The sequence below is a fragment of the Hylobates moloch genome, unplaced genomic scaffold (genome assembly GCF_009828535.3).
Source record: "Hylobates moloch isolate HMO894 unplaced genomic scaffold, HMol_V3 SCAFFOLD_21, whole genome shotgun sequence".
Taxonomy (NCBI): Eukaryota; Metazoa; Chordata; class Mammalia; order Primates; family Hylobatidae; genus Hylobates; species Hylobates moloch.
In genome coordinates, this window is record NW_026652296.1 from 55,115,611 (window position 1) to 55,135,589 (window position 19,979).

The window sequence follows — 19,979 nt, forward strand, 5'->3', positions numbered from 1 at the left end:
CATTCATTGTGAACACATTTTTATGTTTCTTTTCCTCCACAGTATCTAAATGTAAATGATGGTAAGGTTTAGTCCCTATTTTTCTTTTTCTTTTTTTTTTTTTTTTGAGATGGAGTGTTGCTCTTGTTGCCCAGGCTGTAACGTAATGGTGCGACCTCGGCTCATTACAATCTCCACCTCCTGGGTTCAACTGATTCTCCTGCCTCAGCCTCTGGAGTAGCTGGGATTAACAGGTGCCCACCACCACACCTGGCTAATTTTTGTATTTTTAGTAGAGACAGGGTGTTGCCATGTAGGCCAGGCTGGTCTCGAACTCCTGACCTCAGGTGATTGCTTGCATCAGCCTCCGAAAGTGCTGAGATTACAGGCGTGAGCTACAGCACCCGACCCTATTATTTTTTTCTTTTTCTTTTTTAATTATTTTATCTTTAAATTTTTGTATTTGACTTAATTTTTTTAATGTTTTTTATTTTACTTTAAGTTCTGGGACACATGTGCAGAACATGCAGGTGTGTTATATACGTATACATGTGCCATGATGGTTTGCTGTCCCATCAACCCTGTCATCTACATTAGGTATTTCTCCTAGTGCTATCCCAGTCCCTATTTTATCCCTGGAGACTTTGGAAAGAAGCCAAAAGTTGTTGAGCCTTGAATTGTAAAAGGCCATGGGGAGCTGGAGATCAGTTGTTGGTTTCCATTTTCGCACATAATGAAATTGACTCTGCAGCTCCAGGACCCTCCAAGCTGGGCCCTCTCTCATTTTACTTAATTGTGCTTTCATTTTTGCAGACATATCCCAAGACTGGTCAGACTTTGCTCTTTGGTGGGAACAGAAGCATTGCTGGCTTCTGAAAACCCACTGGACCCTGGACAAATATGGGGTCCAGGCAGATGCAAAGCTTCTCTTCACCCCTCAGCATAAAATGCTGCGCCTTCGCCTGCCGAATTTGAAGATGGTGAGGTTGCGAGTCAGCTTCTCAGCTGTGGTTTTTAAAGCTGTCAGTGATATCTGCAAAACCCTGAGTAAGTAACCAGGAAGGGCCCCTGTGCCCTGTAGACTCTTGCAAAGGTAGACAGGAAAATTGTGTGTGCATTCTGCCTACTTCAAGCAATTGGCTACAGAACACTCACCTATTAGGAAGCACATGTTTAAGCCCTTCTGGGTATTGCAGCCATTTAAGTGGAGTTAAGCCAAGTGGAACAGTATTGGCATAAATCAGGTGCATCTCCACAAAACTTAAAACTATTCCAAAAGAGATTTGTTAATAGACAAGAAAACCATTAAGATTGCCCCCCCAAATTTATTGATCCAAGCTATACTCAAACATTATTGTATAGTATTTAAGATTTAAAAAGAGTTGTATTAAATGCTTAATCACCATAGAGCTACGTGTTTTTATTGTTTTTGGGATAATGGTGTTCCAAAGTCTTAATTGCTTAAGACCTGGCTCAGGTAAATAACTCTGCCCACGAAAATCACTTGTGAAGTGATTAAGCAGAAAAGTGCACTTAATTGTGAATTTAAACCTAATTATTTATAGATTTGGTATCCTATAATTTAACAGTCATAAAGACAACACTACCCAAACCAATTTTTCTTTATAAAACTCCACAAAGGGAAGGAAACACCCCATGAAGGTATTCTCATTTTATAATTTTCGAAAGTATTATAGGCGTATTCATTGGTTCCAAAACCAAAAATCAACATTTGAACCCAGAATAGATAATATATAGTGATATATAGTGACTAATCTATTTTTCCCATTAAACCATAAACTGTTCACTCATTCAGCAAATATTTATTGAGCACCTACTGTGTCCCAGGCATTGTGGTGAGTGCTAGGAATATAGTAGCAATACAGAGCTAAAATCCCTGCCACCTGGAGCTTGCATTTTAGCAGGCGGAGGCAGACACTAACCAATAAATGTAAATGTAACAAATTTTAAAATATAAATTTAACAAGTTAAAAAAGAATATAAGAGGTTAAAATGGGATGGATAGTACCCCCAAAAAAGAGAAAAAGTATGAGCAGGATTGGGAATGCCAGGGTTGGGCAGTGGGGGCTGGTATGGTATATGAAGTAGGGTGAGGGCAGAAACCGTTTCCTGAGCATCTCTGCATTCCTCACTCCAGTCACAATGCCTGGCACACAATAACTGTTGAGTGAACAAATGAATGGAAACTTTCATTACAAAATGTAAGTCGCAGTCTTGTCCCTGGTGTGCAAATGGCAAGCATGAGGACACCTTGTGTTTTTGGTAATATTCTAATGAAGATTTGAAAGCAAAGTAAATGATTACATAAAATAGTATATTGCATACACCACAGTAGACTGGAAGTACACATCACAGCTGAGACCAAAAACATAAAGCTTTCAAGTAAACAGAAGCAGTCAGATATTCTCTTTTCCTGATTATCTCTTTGTAATAGTTTTAAAGGCTCAGCCTGGCATTTCTAATCATTGTATTTTATATCTTATCAATTGAAGTGAAATCAAATGCAGTAGTTTTTTGGTTTTTCCCTTGAAGAACAGAAAAGACACAAATCTTGACCTTGAAGATACAGGTGTTTCTGTTTCATTGTTTTGCTTTTAGTGCTCACAGTGAAATTTTTTATTCATGACCGGGTTTGTGTATAAATTATGCATTTGGAATGGTCACAGGTGTGTTGCAACCTGACAATCCTTGGCTGCTGGGGTGAGTCAAGCTAAACTGCTAGGCTCAGTCTCAGCACTGAGCAGTATATGAACAAAATGATGAGAGTACTTAATGTAATCAGTGCACTTAGCTTCAACAAAGCTGCTCAGAGACTGAAAGTCCAAATTAATTGGTTTTTACCTGGAATGATAGCCACTAGTGTAGTTAAAGGTTATCAGCAATTCTGATCAGCAATTATAAACATATTTGATTAATGGGAGAAATGGAGATTATCGTAGTTTCAGTTCCCAGAAGAAGACCCTGAGATAAGGATTCAAGTACAAATAGTTTATTTGGGAGGTGATGCCAGGAAATACTGTTGGGGACAGGGAAGTAAGACTGAAAAGAGAAGAGTGTCACCAATCAGGTTACACTTCAGCAGCTGGTGACCTCTGGGAGACAGTGTAGACACAGCCTCAGGGTAAGGATGTTTATGCAGCACCCTGGACTGTCACTGAAGGTCGCTCTTGGGGAGCGTTAATTCCCTGAATATGTGAGCTGTTGCAGTGCAGACCCTGGCGAGCCATCAGAGCAAAGCCTCTGGCAGAGAGACTCATGGTCTAGATTCCACCAGAAGCCAGGTGTGCTGAAATGGTGAGGACCAAGAAGAAATGGGCAGGGCATGAGGGCATCGCCACAGGGATAAAATGAGCTGATGGGCAATGTGTAAAAGAAAGACTTTCAAGATCTGTGGTCTATAAAGAAAAAAGGAAGCAGTACCTTTGTTGGTTGTTTAAAAAACTGGAAAAAGGAAAGGGAAGGGGAGCAAGGAAGGGAAGTCTATTAGTTCGTTTTCATGCTGCTGATAAAGACATACCTGAGACTGGGCAATTTACAAAACAAAGAGGTTTAATGGACTTACAGTTCCACATGGCTGGGGAGGCCTAACAATCATAGCAGAAGGCAAGGAGGAGCAAGTCACGTCTTACATGGATGGCAGCAGGCAAAGAGAGAGGTTGTGCAGGGAAACTCCTTATAAAACCATCAGATCTCGTGAGACTTATTCACTATCATGAGAACAGCACAGGAAAGACCCGCCCCCATGATTCAATTACCTCCCACTGGGCCCCTCCCACAACATGGGAATTCAAGATGAGATTTGGGTGGAGACACATCCAAACCATATCAGGAAGGAAGGGGAGAGGGAGGTAAAGTTGGTGGTAAATAGGTAACAAGAATAGCATAGTGCTAATAATGACTGAAGCTGGAAAGCACACAAAGGGGACATTATACCATTCCCTTTGCTTTAGATACATTTGAAATATTTTTATAATAATTTTTCTAACTCGAAATTTCACTAGACTGAATCTCCCTCCACTGTTTTCTCCCCCCACCTACTTTGGAGGTCTCTGTTCCCCTTTTCTCTTCTATTTCTTCAAAAGGGATGCAGTTTAGTCCCATTTACTTTTCAGAAATTTCCTGAGAAATGATTTCAAATGCACAAAATGACTCTGAGTCTTAGAAGGATTTTTCTTTTTACTTTTTCTTTTTCTTCATTTTTTAAAAAAAATTTATTTCTAGATATTAGAAGATCAGAAGAGCTTTCCTTGTTAAAGCCTTCTGGTGACTATTTTAAGAAGAAGAAGAAGAAAGACAAAAATAATAAGGAACCCATAATTGAAGATATTCTAAACCTGGAGAGTTCTCCAACAGCTTCAGGTTCATCAGGTAAGATTTGTGACAGGTGTTTTGTTGTTGGAATGTACAGTAAAACTCAAGACAGAAATATATCTGTCCTCCCGCCCCCACCAAACAAAGGAGAAAAAAATTGCAGAACTGATGTGATGAGGAAAGGCTATCTAGTTAAGTTTAGAATTAACAAAAATGTGTTTCAGACTTTTTTTCATCAAGCATGTTTAATAACTCATTATTTGAATTGTATATCTGATGTTGCCGATGAATGCAAAATTTTAGTACCACTGACCACAAATTTGGGACAAAAGAGTGATATTTAGAAAAAAGGTGGATCAATGAGCTCAAATCATGGATCAATGAGATCAGTGGATCAATGAGCTCAGAAGTTCGAGACCAGCCTGGGCAACATGGTGAGACCCCATCGCTATTAAAAATACAAAAATAAATAAACAAATAACCTGGGCATGGTGGTGCATGCTTGTGGTCCCAGCTACTCAGAAGGCTGAGATGAAAGGATTGCTTGAGCCCTGAGGGCAGAAGTTGCAGTGAGCCAAGATGGTGCCACTGCACTCAGCCTGGGTGACAGAGCAAGACCCTGTCTCAAAAAAAAAGAAAAGAAAAGAAAAGAAAAAAGTCAAGTTAAACCACTCAAATACACTTCTCTCTTCATGATTCTATCATTGTGTGATTCTTTCCTGAATTCAATTTTCTATGGGGCATGCAAGAGGACGGCAGGTGAAAATTCTGGAGAAGAAGCATCCTTTTCTTTTTATATCAAAACAATCAAATCTCTAGCTTGCTTGCAGGATTGAGGGCTTTCTTTCTTCATTTTTTGTTTGTTTTGTTTTGTTTAGACGGAGTCTCGCTCTGTCACCCAAGCTGGAGTGCAGTGGCACAATCTCGGCTCATTGCAGCCTCTGCCTCCTGGGCTCAAGCGATTCTCGTGCCTCAGCCTCCTGAGTAGCTGGAATTACAGGTGTGCGCCATCACACTTGGCTAATTTTTATATTTTTAGTAGAGACAGGGTTTTGCCATGTTGGCCAGGCTGGTCTCAAACTCCTGGCCTCAAGTGATCTGCCAGCCTCAGCCACCCAAAATGCTGGGATTGCAGGCGTAAGCCACCACACCCGGCCAAGATCGAGGGTTTTCTTGCATAGTATATTCCAATGAAAAGAACAAATGGTACAAATTAGAGCCAGCTGATTTATAAATCATCAGCCTACTGGATTCTTAAAATTGGCAAGTCCTGCTATTTGTTTAAGGGGCTATCTGAAACATATTGGGTATATGCATTCTATGAGGTCTCCAGTTCTCTAATAGTACCAAGACTCCTACTGAAATAGGAAAACTTTGAATTATTAGAAAAGAGGTGGTCTCCATTAGCCGGGTGTGGTGGCGGGTGCCTGTAATCCTAGCTACTCAGGAGGCTGAGACAGGAGAATCACTTGAACCCAGGAGGTGGAGGTTGCAGTGAGCCGGGATCACGCCACAGCACTCCAGCCTGGGCGACAGAGTGAGACTCCATCTCAAAAAAAAAAAAAGAAAGAAAGAAAAGAGGTGGTCCCCAACACCTATCTGTGTTGATTTTTGGAGGCTTTTATATATTTGAGTTCCAAGGCTTTTGAGGAGCTGAATTTACAGAGAAGACCATTACCTGTGTATTACTAACTTCTCTACCATCATGATCCATATTATTTTTGGGAGTTTGTTTGTTTTTTGAGACGAAGTCTTGCTATGTTGCCCTGGCTGGTCTCAAACTCCTAGGATCAAGCAATCCTCCGACCGCAGCCTCCCAAGTAGCTAGGATTATAGACGTGGGCCACAGTGCCCAGCTTGACTTATTTTAAATGGTGCCAAATTTAAAGTAAAAACTCATTTTAGTGTAAGTAATGTTAATATTTTCCTGAAGATTTCTGTCCCTGGATTCTCATATCATAGTTCTTGCTCCACTTGCCTTGCCTTGCAGTAAGTCCTGGTTTATACAGTAAAACCATGACCCCTATATATGACCCCATCAGTGGAACACCAGCGTCATCCACCATGACTTGGTTCAGTGACAGCCCTTTGACGGAACAAAACTGCAGCATCCTTGCATTCAGCCAACCCCCCCAGTCCCCAGAGGCACTTGCGGATATGTACCAGCCTCGGTCTCTGGTTGACAAAGCCAAGCTCAATGCAGGGTAAGGACACGGCTCGTTTTACTTCTCCCTGAGCTAGTGCCAACACAGTAATTTTCAAGTTGGTAGGCATAGGGATTGTACTTTATTTGCAAAAGTTAGTGCTGATTTTAGCAACACAGGGGAAAAATTCAGCCTTTGGTCATTTCAGTGTATTTAAAGTGTGCCTAAATTTACAAGTTTGGGTAACTCAATAGATTTACTATTTGTGAATACTAATTCTTTGCCACTACAGATATGCAAAGTATATTTTATGGGATGTAGGGTAGTTAATAAGTGTGTTGGTCCCCGTGGGCCAGCGCGGGAAATCCAAGGTGACCCACCAGGCTTACATTGTCTTTTGTAGAATGTCACTCTTCCTTTTTTTTTTTTTTTTTTTTTTTGAGATGGAGTTTTGCTCTTGTTGCCCAGGCTGGAGTGCAATGGTGCAATCTCAACTCACCACAACCTCTGCCCCCCCGGGTTCAAGCAATTCTCCTGCCTCAGCTTTCCGAGTATCTGGGACTACAGGCATGCACCACCATGGCCGGCTAAATTTGTATTTTTTTAGTACAGATTGGGTTTCTCCATGTTGGTCAGGCTGGTCTCGAACTCCCGACCTCAGGTAATCTGCCCTCCTCGGCCTCCCAGAGTGCTGGGATTACTGGCATGAGCCACTGCGCCCAGCCGTCGCTCTTCTCTTTAGGCATTCTAATGAGCAAGTTCCTTGAGCTCTGTTTGAAATGGTCTCAGAAAATATACCCAAACTATTTCTGAAACTACCATTTCTGTTGTTCCCCATTGCCTACCAGATAAAGTCAAACTTGTCAGCAGCATTCAACTCCCTGGAAGATCTAGCCCCAGCAGGTGTCTCCGTGTCCTCCCGTGCTCCCATGGCCCCATGCTGCTCAGGTGCACACTCACTCTTTCTGTCACTGCCTCACCTCCAGGACCATTCCCCTTTACCAACTGGTCAGTCCCTACCTGTCCTTTAAGTCCCAACCACATGCTGTCTCCTGTTCAAGTATTACCTTCAAGATCGGCACCCTCCTTGTAGCTCTGTCCTGACGCTTTGCTCACTCCAACATCACATTGTCCCTTTATTAGGAGGCTTGGTCTCCCCCAGCAGACTGTCAACTCCTTTAGGACGGTGATTTCGTGTCGGTCATCGTCTTTCCCCAGTTTTTATTTCTCAACTCTAGAGCTCTACTATGTATTGTACAGGAACCCCTAGCCCCATGTGGGTATCTAAATGTGGACTAGATTTTAAATTAATTAAAATTAAAATGTGGCACTAACAGCCACATTCAGCTGGGGCTAATGCATCAGACAGCATAGATATGAATATTTCCCTCATTGCAGAAAGTTCTAGACAGTAATACAGAGCTGGCATTGGGGCAAACCATCTGGTAAAAGGAGAAGTGGTGCAGGCAGTCAGGACATACGGACTCTCAAACTGGCCCCATAACCAAGCCTGTGACTTTTTTTTTTTTTTTGAGACAGAGTCTCTGTTGCCTAGGCTGGAGTGCAATGGCATGATCTTGGCTCAGTGCAACCTCCACCTCCCGGGTTCAAGCAATTTTCCTGCCTGCCTCAGCCTCCCAAGTAGCTGAGATTACAGGCATGTGCCACAACACCTGGCTAATTGTTGCATTTTTAGTAGAGACAGGGTTTCACCATGTTGCCCAGGCTGGTCTCAAACTCCTGACCTCAGGTGATTCGCCCGCCTTGGCCTCCCAAGGTGCTGGAATTACCGGTATGAGCCCCCCCACCCGGCCTGTAAGCTTTAAGGATGATCTAATGTCACTCAGACTGTCTGTCTGTCTACAAAGCTGAGATAATAAGAACTTCCCTGGCCCCTTCATTGGATTACCTTAGAGTATCCATGAGAAAAAAATCTCCAAAGCACTTTGAAGACTATAAGATAAAATGCAAATATAAGCTATTATTATGTGCTTACTGGTTTTTTGTTATACAGGTTGAGTATCCCTTATCCAAAATGCTTGAGACCAGAAGTGTTTTGGATTTCAGAATTTGTTTTTTACACTTTTTCAGGTTTGGGGATATTTGCATTGTACTCACCAGTTGAGCATCCCTAATCCAAAATTCTGAAATTCAAAATGCTTCAGCAAGACCAAGCGCAGTGGCTCACACCTGTAATCCCAGCACAGTGGGAGGCCGAGGCAGGCAGATCACCTGAGGTCAGGAGTTCGAGACTAGCCTGGCCAACATGGCGAAATCCCCTCTCTACTGAAAATACAAAATTTAGCCAGGCATGGTGGCATGCACCTGTAGTCCCAGCTACTCATGAGGCTGAGGCAGAAGAATCGCTTCAACCTGGGAGGCAGAGGCTGCAGTGAGCCGAGACTGCACCACTACACTCCAGCCTGGGTGACAGAGCAAGACTCTGGCTCAAAAACAAAACAAAACAAAACAAAACAAAACAAAAATGCTTCAGTGAGTATTTCCTTTGAGCATCAGGTCAGTGCTCAGAAAGTGTCAGATTTTGGAGCATTTCAGATTTTCAAATTAGGGATACTCTATGTGTATTACATACCCTGATTTTGTTCAAGGATATGTATATGTATATATAATATATGACATAAGATTATAATGGATATACATGTAAAATTGACTGGCTTCTAAAACTCAAGCTGTTTCTAGTTGGCTAGACTCCTCGCGCTCCCTTATGGAACAAGGCATCCAAGAGGATGAGCAGCTGCTGTTACGATTTAAATACTACTCTTTCTTCGACTTGAATCCTAAAGTAAGCAACTTTTTCTCTTTTGTTTTTCTCTTTTTAATATGAATGCATGAAAGGATAAAATTGAGGCATTTGATTATGAAAATGAGGATGAATTTATTTGTGTGATCGCCTGTTTTGCCCTGCAGGGTGAGACTGATATATGGACCTCCGTCTCTGAATTTTTATCCTTTGGTTTCTACTGAGCACAGTAAGCTGCTACTGAATTAGCCGGAGTCTCTAGGGATCTTTGTGCCTAGCGTAGCATGCACTGCCCCCCTCCATTCGCAGGAATGGTCAAACAAGATGAGAGCAGCTCACAGAGCTGGAGTTCTTTTTTTTTTAATTGAGACAGAGTCTTGCTCTGTCACCCAGACTGGAGTGCAGTGGCACGATCTCGGCTCACTGCAACCTCCACCTCCTGGGTTCAAGTGATTCTTTTGCCTCAGCCTCCCGAGTAACTGGAACTATAGGCTCATGCAACCATGCCCAGCTAATTTTTGTATTTTTAGTAAAGACAGGGTTTCACTATATTGGCCAAGTTGGTCTTGAACTACTGACCTCATGATCCTCCTGCCTCGGCCTCCCAAAGTGCTGGGATTACAGGCATGAGCCACTGCATCCAGCCGGAGCTGGAGTTCTTAATGCTGAGGAAGGAAAGGAGTCGTCAGAGGTCAGGTTTAAAGGCAGGTTCCCATGAACAAGCTAGGACCACATGATGGCACACACAGGACTCCGCACTCCAGTGCTTGCTTACTCTTTGGAATTGAGGGAAACGGATCATCTATGTAATCCCTTTTTCTCACCTGGTCACCCAGGTGGTCGCCAATCCTATTTTCACTGCATATCTCCCCCTGAAGTCTATTAGAATAACTAATGATAAGTCCTTTGAACTTCTGCCTCTTCCTTGCTCCTGATGAGCCCATTTGAAGAGCTGAGAGTCAGCAGTACAATGGCCCAGTGTCGATGATATAAACTGGATGACTGGTCCTCTGAGTGCGCAGGGTCACCGTTTCGCATGCTCTCATCACTGTTTTGTGCTTGTTGCTCTTTTCCATTTACTGCCAGACACTTGGAGGAGCTTGCCTTGGTCAGCCTTTCTGTACAGACCCTTTCTCATCTACAGCAGCGTTTCCACCTCTTGTAAGAGGCACTGTCTTCTCCTTGGTCCTGACTTTAGGTCTGGTCTGCAAAGGCTCACCTCAGCTTCCACTGTTTCCCCAAATGGCATCTTCAAAACAAACCTTGTCCCTTGTCATTTCTAAGGAGAGGTTCCTGCTCAGTCCTTGATTTTTATCCTGTGGACCAAGCTTGTGTTTGGAATGCATAAGTGAATCACGGCAAAAGGGCAAATTTTGGCTTTTCTTCGATAAAATCTCCAGAAGAAATTACTGTACTGCTTCTCCTACACAATTGGCTTGGCTTTTTTTTTTTTTTTAACTGTACTGTGAATTATGCAACCGTCCAGGTTTTTTGCTTTTGTTTTTGTTTTTGCATTGCCTGCTAAAACCAAATCCATACTTTTTTGTGATTTTATTTTTAAGCCTCATTCATGACTCAACTTTAGCGTTTCCTTGCCTAACTCTTAATTTAAGCCATCTTGTTGTATGCCATCTGTTCTAATAAGTTGCCTTACATTTTTTTCTGAAAATAGATAACACATAAATAAAATATGCCCATGCATTTTCCAATTACTAAGTCAGTAATTTGGTCCCATCTTATCTATTCAAATCTGTGCCCCATCTGTTGTTTGTTTATGTGTTTATTTATTGAGCAACTACTGTAGGCCAAGAACTAAGCTGGGTACTGTGAACTCAAAACTGTTGTATATTAAAATAATGTTTTCAAATTAATAAGTTAAAGTACATAGGACTACAAAATGAAACAGTTATATTAAACTGTAGTGGCCAAACACTTTCTGAAAATGTATATAGTAATATATTTTTAGTTAATTGAATAAAGAAGATCTGGTGGTAGTTCTGATAACTACCATAATTTCAAAGTAGTGATGTGGGTGAGCATTGCTTGAAGACAGCAGCAACAACTGGCATACAGAAGGAAAAAAAATCTTGATTCTGGTGACCACAGAGTGACAAGTACTCTGCAATGCTGTGGTTTATGGCTCACACTCATCCTGAGAGGAAATGCTAAATTTCCATTAGAAGTCGGTGCAATTGGAGAGGTTGTGTTTCCTCATACGAGCTTATGGACCACCTGATAATCAAACTTCCAAGTCCGAGAACCCCAGTATCAGAACCCTGCTCTGAGACCACATTCAGGTTCCACTCTTTCCAGAAAGGAGCTTTTCTCTACTCTTGGTCACATGGGCCTTTGACTTCTCTGAGCCACAGCTGAGTGCTGTACAATTTTAGTTCTCACGCCTCAAATCATACCATATCTATGGATTTTTTTCTACAGATAGACCACCAAGTCCTTGGAGACAGAGACCACATCTGGTACTTTCTTTGCCCCTCACCCCACATGCTGTGAGTCAGGCTTTCCCAGTTCAGGCACCTGATGGATGATAGGATCACTCAGCCCAAGGACTCATAGGGTCCTTGGGGACCCTTCCAGGAGTTTCTTTGCCAAGAGACTCCCCCATTCAATCCCCTGCTTCAGAACTAAGCTTGAGCTAAAAAGAATGCAGCTGAGTCATCTGCCCCCTAAAAAACAGGAACATGTAAGTGACTTCACAGTCAAATAAGCCAGATAATGGCAGATCACTGGTATATAAAGGAGCGGGGTTAAACATGTATTTGTCTAAAAAGTGGAAGAAATCAAACGAATCGTACTCCAGAAGGGGACAAGGACACTGAAGCTGACGGTCACAAGGGCTGTTGTCTCTGGCTCTTTGGCCTCCAGCCTCTGCTTGCTTAATTGGTGAGGACCTCCCTCTTCATAGCCTAAAAAGTGAAACCTATTTGAATCTAACAGCCACACAGAAACTGTCAACCCGCAGGTGACAGGAAGACTCAGGATAGCGGGACATGGCTTTGGAGGACACTGTGATCCTCAACCACTTTAGTACTCATGGCAGTATTCCCTTCCCCCTCTCTTAAAATTATGAATGCTATAGATAATATCAAGTTTAAGACTCCTACTCTGTGCTGCATAAATATGGGGGGATACAGACATTTAAGATGTAATTTGTGTTCTCGTGGCAGCTATAATCAAATCTAAGAAGAGGAAAGAGCACCCATAAGCCACTGCAAATTTACAAGGCACCCTACAAGTAGAAACTAAAATCTACAGTGAGGACTAGGGAGCTTCTCTGGCTTTCAGAGGGATTCATACTGGCCACAGGTCCTTAGTAACAGGTGCTGATTAAAATCTCAGATATGTAAAATGCTAGAATTCAACATTTCAAAAATAATAGACTCAGCCAGGCGCAGGGGCTCATGCCTGTAATCACAGTACTTTGGGAGGCTGAGGCGGGTGGATCACCTGAGGTTAGAAGTTCGAGACCAGCCTGGCCAACACGGTGAAACCCCATCTCTACTAAAAATACAAAAATTAGCCAGGCATGGGGGCATGTGCCTATAATCCCAGCTACTTGGGAGACCGAGGCAGGAGAATCACTTGAACCCGGGAGGCAGAGGTTGCAGTGAGCCGAGATCACGCCATTGCACTACAGCCTGGGCAATGAGAGCAAAACTCTGTCTCAAAAAATAAATAAATAAAATAATAATAATAATAGACTCAAAAAATGAAAAATCCAGAAAAGATTGGTACATTTTAATAAAAAATGAAAATGTTACACCTGGCAAAAAAAAAAACTATAACAAAGTAAAAGTCTTTACAACACACACTACAAACAAAAGATGAATTTCTCTAATATGTAAAGAGCTCCTAAAAATCAATAATAAGAAGACCAACAACCCAGTAGACTAATGAGCAAAGGATGTAAATATATAGTTCATAGAAAAGGAACTATGATGCTTTACAGTAGCAAAGATCAAAAAGTTTCACATACTATCTTGGCAGGAGTGTCAGGAAATGGGCTCTCTCATAGGCTGCTTGTAGGTCAAAGTACAAATTAGTCTATGGAGGGCAATTTGGCAGTATCAGAATTACAGTTCTACATAGCTTTGATTCAGCAAATCCCCTCCTAGGTGTTTATAGCACAGTTATACTCACACATGCAAACTGACATGTAGGTATACAAGGGCGGTTATTATATTGTTTTAGGAAAAGATTGGAAACCACCTAAATGTCCATAGCTAGAGAATTGGTTAAATACATTATGATACATTCATACCATATTGTTTTTAAAAAGAATGAATCAGCTCTTTTTTGATATGAAACAGACTCCAGGTGTATTATTAAAAGATGCAAAACAGCCCATAGAGAAGCAACCATTTCCAGGGGACAAGGTAGAGAGGGGGACTAACTTTTTATTGAACACTCTTTTGTCCCTTTCAAATTCATTCATAATGAATTCATTTATCATATACTCTTTTGCCCCTTTTTAAATGTGTTCAATATTTGTGAATTAAAAAAACACACATTTTAGAACTCTGACAGTTCATAGTATTTTAGTGTTCAGTACAGGAAAAGCACATCTGTTTTAATAAGAGGCCTGGAGGATACTGAAAGCTGCTCCTGGGCCAATAGAGAATCTTAAGTAATTAGATCTAAATAGTAACCCCTTCTTAAGAAAGAGCAGGAAAACTATGATAAGTAGGTTTTGTTATTTGCTTTTATTGTTGGTTGTTGGAATGACGGACGAGGGTGGATGGAGGGTTTACTGAACTGACTAGACAGGGAGAAACAGGGATTCAAGGAGTGGAGAGGTAGTAGAACCCATGTGGTTCCAGCTTGAGGTTTCTACTATTTTCTTTTCTTTTTTTTTTTTTTTTTTTTTTTGAGACACAGTTTCACTCTGTTGCCCAGGCTGGAATGCAGTGGCATGATCTTGGCTCACTGCAACCTCTGCCTCCCAGGTTCAAGCGATTCTCCTGTCTCAGCCGCCCGAGTAGCTGGGACTACAGGCACGCACCACCACGCCCAGCTAATTTTTGTATTTTTAGTAGAGATGGGGTTTCACCATGTTGGCCAGGCTGGTCCCGAACTACTGACCTCAAGAGATCCTCCCGTCTCAGCCTCCCAAAGTGCTGGGATTACAGGCGTGAGCCACCGTGCCCATCTCTATTTTCAATTAAGCAAAGAAAAGGGCCAAGGAGAGCGTATGAGTAGCCAACCCCACCAAGGAAAAAATGTGTTTCTAAGTCACTGGAGAACCCACTGGAAGAGTTCTTGGGGTGGGGTGTTGGGGGGAAGTCCTATAGGATGCCTGTTAATGACCTGTGAAAGATCTGGAACCTTGTGATGCAGCATTGTCTCTGGAGAAATGGGAACAGGCCTCCAGAGAGGAAACTCCCAGCTACTAGGGAGGCTGAGGCAGGAGCATTGCTGGAGCCCAGGAGTTCGAGGCTGCAGTGAGCTATGATTGCACCACTGCACTACACCCTGCACGACAGGGTGAAACCCTGCCTCTAAAAAACAGTTGTGGGGGTGGGGGTGGTTAAGATGGTAAATATTATGTTACATATATTTTACCACAATTAAATTAATTTTTTAAAACTCCAACATAGGGTGAGCACAGTGGCTCACGCCTGTAATCCCAGCACTTTGGGAGGCTGAGGTGGGTGGATTGCCTGAGGCCGGGAGTTTGAGACCAGCCTTGCTAGCATGGTGAAATCCTGTCTCTACTAAAAATACAAAAAAAATTAGCAGGCCGGGCGCGGTGGCTCACGCTTATAATCCCAGCACTTTGGGAGGCCAAGGCGGGCGGATACGAGGTCAGGAGATCAAGACCACGGTGAAACCCCGTCTCTACTAAAAATACAAAAAATTAGCCGGGCGTGGTGGCGGGTGCCTGTAGTCCCAGCTACTCGGAGAGGCTGAGGCAGGAGAATGGCGTGAACCCGGGAGGCGGAGTTTGCAGTGAGCCGAGATTGCACCACTGCACTCCAGCCTGGGCAACAGAGCAAGACTCCGTCTCAAAAACAAGAAAAAAAAAATTAGCAGAGCATGGAGGCGGGCGCCTGTAATCCCAGCTACTCGGGAAGCTGAGGCAGGAGAATCACTTGAACCTGGGAGGCAGAGGTTGCAGTGAGCTAAGATCGCACCATTGCACTCCAGCCTGGGCAACAGAGCAAGACTCCATCTCAAAAATAAATAAACAAACAAACATAATAAGAAAGAAATTTAGAGTAAAAATGGAAAACAGTTCTGTATCATGACCATTCTCCTAAGAGGCAGCCACAGTTAACAGCTTCATGACCAACCATCCTTGCAGACTTTTTAGACATGTTTACAAACATATTTTTGAATAGATTTTCAAGACTTTGCGTTCCCTAGATAAGTAGGATCATTTGTTTGCCCTGTAGCTTGCTTCTTTTTACTTCATATCATGGCTATCTTTCATGTCAGTATAAATAAGTCAGACTCACTTTTTTTAACCACTGAAAAATAATCAAGGCTAAACTGTAGTTTATCAGGACCTAAATGTGCTGAACATTCTTGTAAAAGTATCTCACAAGTGCTTGCATTTCTTTGGAACAGTAACACTGGATGTGCTTATCAAAGGGCAAAATGATACTAAAAGCTTTATATCACCAAATTACCTTTCCACTAAGAGCATCTGTGAAAGGGCTGATATCCCTACATCCTCACCAACATCAAACATTATCAGTATTTGTAATGTAGGTAGATGTGATAGGAAAATGGAAATTAGGTCATCTTGTTTGAATTCTCTAGTAATTAGTGAGATTAAGCATCTTTTCCAACGTTTTTATGGCCATTTTGCTTTCTTCTGTGAATTGCCTGTTTATATATTTGCCACAAACTCTATTGAATTATTTATACTTTTCATATGATTTATGGGAGTACTTTGTATATGATGGACATCATTTTTTATATTTATTACAAATTTTTTAAATTATTCAAATTTTTTTTAATCTGTTTCCTATATTTTATAAATTTGTAACCTTCTTTAGGATATTTTTTACCATTAAAAATGTTTAATTTTAGGTTGTCAAGTCAGCCTTATGCATCATAACTTTTAGACCTCTTGTCTTGCTTAGAATAGACTTCCCCACTTAAAGACTACAGAAAGGACTCCCTCATGTGTCCATCTAATCATAGTCATGGTTTTTCTGTTTAGCTGTTTTATAATAGCTTTTTGAGATGTAATTTACATGCCATACATTTACCTGTTTAATATGTACAACTCAGTGGTTTCTAGTATATTCACAGAGTTGTGCAACCATTAACCACCATCTAATTTCAGAACATTTTCATCACTGCAGTAAGAAACTCCACACCCATTAGCGATCACTCCCCGGTTCCCTCCTACCCTCGCAGCCCTGGGCAATCATCAGTCTGTTTTCTGTCTCTGTGGATTTGCCTATTCTGGAAACTTCCTATAAGTGGAATTACACAAAATGTGGTACTTTATGAATAATTTTTTTCACTTAGCATATTATTTTCAGAATTCATGCACTCATTCCTATTGTATCATGTATCATATTTTATATCTTTTTAATGCTAATATTTCCTTGTTTATGTATGCTATATTCATTCATCAATCAATGAACATTCGGATTGTTTTCACTGTTTGACTATTATGAATAATACTGCCATGAATATTCATGTATACATTTGGGATTTTTATTGTAAAACATACATAATATTTATCATTTTAACCATTTTTAGATGTACAATTCAGTAGCATTAAGTATATTCACAGTGTTGTGCAACTATTACCACTATCCATTTTCTCTTTTTTTTTTTTTTTTTTGAGATAGAGTCTGTCTCTGTCACCCAGGCTGTGATCATAGCTCCCTGCAGCCTCAAACTCCTGGGCTCAAGCAATCCTCCCACCTCAGCCTCCTGAGTAGCTGGAACAGGTGCATGCCAGCATGCCTGGATAATTTTTTTTTTTTGGTAGAAACAGGGACTCATCACGTTGCCTCGGGTGGTCTTGAATTCTTGGCCTCAGGAAATCCTCCTGCCTCAACTTCCCAAGTAGCTGGGACTATAGGCAAGAGCCACTTTTTTAAAAAAATAGAGACAAGAGTCTTGCTACGTTGCCCAGGTTGGGCCACTGTCCATTTTCAAAACTTTATCATCCCAAAAGGAAAGTCTGTACCCATTAAACAATAATTCTCCATTGCCTTCTCTCTCTGCCCCTCTATTCTACTTTCTGTCTCCATGAATTTGCCTATTCTAGATACTTCATATAAGTGAAGTCATCCAGTATTTGATTTTTTGTATTTGGCTTATTTCACTTAGCATAGTATCTTCAAATCTTCAAGCTTCATTCACATTATATCAGAATTTCATTCCTTTCTTTTTTTTTTTTTTTCCTCAAGACAGTCTCACTCTTGTTGCCCAGGCTAGAGTGCAGTGGTGCAATCTCGGCTCACTGCAACCTCCACTTCCCAGGTTCAAGTGATTCTCTCACCTCAGCCTCCCAAGTAGCTGGGATTACATGTGCCTGCCACCATGCCCAGCTAATTTTTGTATTTTTAGTAGAGATGGGGTTTCACCATGTTGGCCAGGCAGGTCTCGAACTCCTGACCTCAAGTGATCTGCCCACCTCTGCCTCCCAAAGTGCTGGGATTACAGGTGTGAGCCACCGTGCCCGGCCAGAATTTCATTCAAGGCTGAATAGTATTGTATTGTATGTGTACAGCACATTTTATTTATCCGTTCAGCTGTTGATGTACCTCTGGGCTGTTTCTACCTTTTGGCTATTATGAATATTGTTGCTGTGATCATTGTTGTACATGTTTGGATGCCACTTTCAGTTTGTTTGGGTGTGCACCTAGGAATAGGATTGATGGATTATATTCCACGTTTAACTTTTTAAAGAACTGCCGAACTTTTCTACACAGGTTGCATCACTTTACACCTAGCAGTGCCCAAGGGTTCCAATTTCTCCACAGCCTCACCAGCACTGGCTATTACCAGTCTTTTAGATAAGAGCCATTCTAGTACATGTGAAGTAGTATCTTACTGTGGTTTTATATGTTTAAATTATTTAATCCATCTGTAATTTATATTTTTGGATAGTGTAAAGTTATTTTTTGTTTCAATTTGTGTTCCAAGTGGCTAGGCATTTTCAACACTGTTTATAGTGTTGGATTCTTCCTTCTCCTGCTGATATAAAATGTCATTTTTATATTTTAATATAAAATTAATATTTTATATTACATGTATATATGTACATAAATCTGTTTCTAGATAAGGCTTTATTGACACTTTATCAATCACTACACCAGTACCATACCATTTTAATTACTGTAACTTTATAATAGGTTTTAATGTCTGGGATGACAAGTGCTTTACTCAACATTATTCTTTTTCAATTTCTTGGCAATATTTGAACATTGTGTCTTCCAACTTAAGAATCAGCTTGTATAAAGTTTCATTTAAAAAATCCTATCAGATTCTGCTTGGGATTGCACTGGGCTTGCAGATCAGCATGGGGATCCCTTCTGTTATATTGTTTACCTATTACACTGTTTATCATATAAACCATTTTTACTATCTATTACTACCAATATGTAGTAATAAAAGAGACAGAAAATAATGGAATCAAAGTTGGGTTGTGAAGAAGCAGCAGCAGTTCTGGAAAATATTTGTTGAAAGTTAGTTCTGAATTCAGAAGTAAAATGGGCTGCAGGGCCAGGCACAGTGGCTCATGCCAGTAATCCCAGCACTTTCTGGGGCTGAGATGTGTAGATCGTTTGAGCACAGGAGTTCGAGACCAGCCTGGGCAACATGGCGAAACCCTGTCTCTACAAAAAAATACAAACATTAGCCAGGTGCGGTGGCACACGCCTGTGTCCCAGCTACTTGGGAGTCTGGGGCACAAGAATTGCATGAACCCAGGAGGCGGACGTTGCAGTGAGCTTTGATTGCACCACTGTACTCCAGCCTAGGTGACAGAGTGAGACCCTGTCTCAAAAAAATAAAAAATTAAAATAAAAAAAAACTTTAAAAAAAAGGCCTGAGTATATGGCACAATAGAAGTATTCCTTTCATTTACCTGAGCTGAAGTTTGCTGCATCTGATTAACAGAGAATAGCCTCAGTCGTTTCAGAATTTTTGTATTGTGGGATATAAATATACCTCATTACACACACACCTCTATTTTTGTCTCTAGTATGATGCTGTGCGAATAAACCAACTCTATGAACAAGCCAGGTGGGCCATTCTCTTAGAAGAAATTGATTGCACAGAGGAAGAAATGTTGATCTTTGCAGCTCTACAGGTATGAGAACTTTAGTAGCTTTTCTCTGGAAGGAGACAAACCAAGTTTGTTCTGCTTAAAGTTTCATATGCTTCATACTAGTTTTTTTTTCTTTGAAGAAATATCTGAAAATAAGGAGAACAACTTTTTTCTGCATTTTTTATTTTGCTTTCTTCTTCAGACCAGAACAAATTTTTAATTTAAAATGCTCCTCATACTCCACACAACGCTCACGTCCCATGTAAGACACTAGTCTTGCAATTATTATCTCCTCCCTATGTAAGCACAATCAGTGATGAGAAAGAACCAGTTGTAACATGACTAACCATGAACCTCAGAATGATTCAGGTTAAAATGTCATTTTCCCCACACGGAAAGGAGACCTCCTTTTAGGAGATGTTCAGTATTCCAAGGGAATAGTCCTCAAAGAGAAAAATGGCTAATGGATTCATTTATATTTATAACATTTCTGTTTATAACA

General features: G+C 41.1%; 1 protein-coding gene across 1 annotated transcript in view; it reads left to right on the plus strand.

Moving 5' to 3' along the window:
• The window catches only part of FERMT1 (FERM domain containing kindlin 1), a 49,207-nt gene that overhangs the window by 7,100 nt on the left and 22,128 nt on the right, over positions 1-19,979 (plus strand). Inside the window, exons 3-7 of the mRNA XM_032142655.2 lie at positions 793-1,026; positions 4,222-4,368; positions 6,302-6,515; positions 9,156-9,258; positions 19,412-19,519. Coding sequence (XP_031998546.1) covers positions 793-1,026; positions 4,222-4,368; positions 6,302-6,515; positions 9,156-9,258; positions 19,412-19,519 — 806 coding nt within the window. The remainder of the gene's footprint in view (positions 1-792; positions 1,027-4,221; positions 4,369-6,301; positions 6,516-9,155; positions 9,259-19,411; positions 19,520-19,979) is intronic.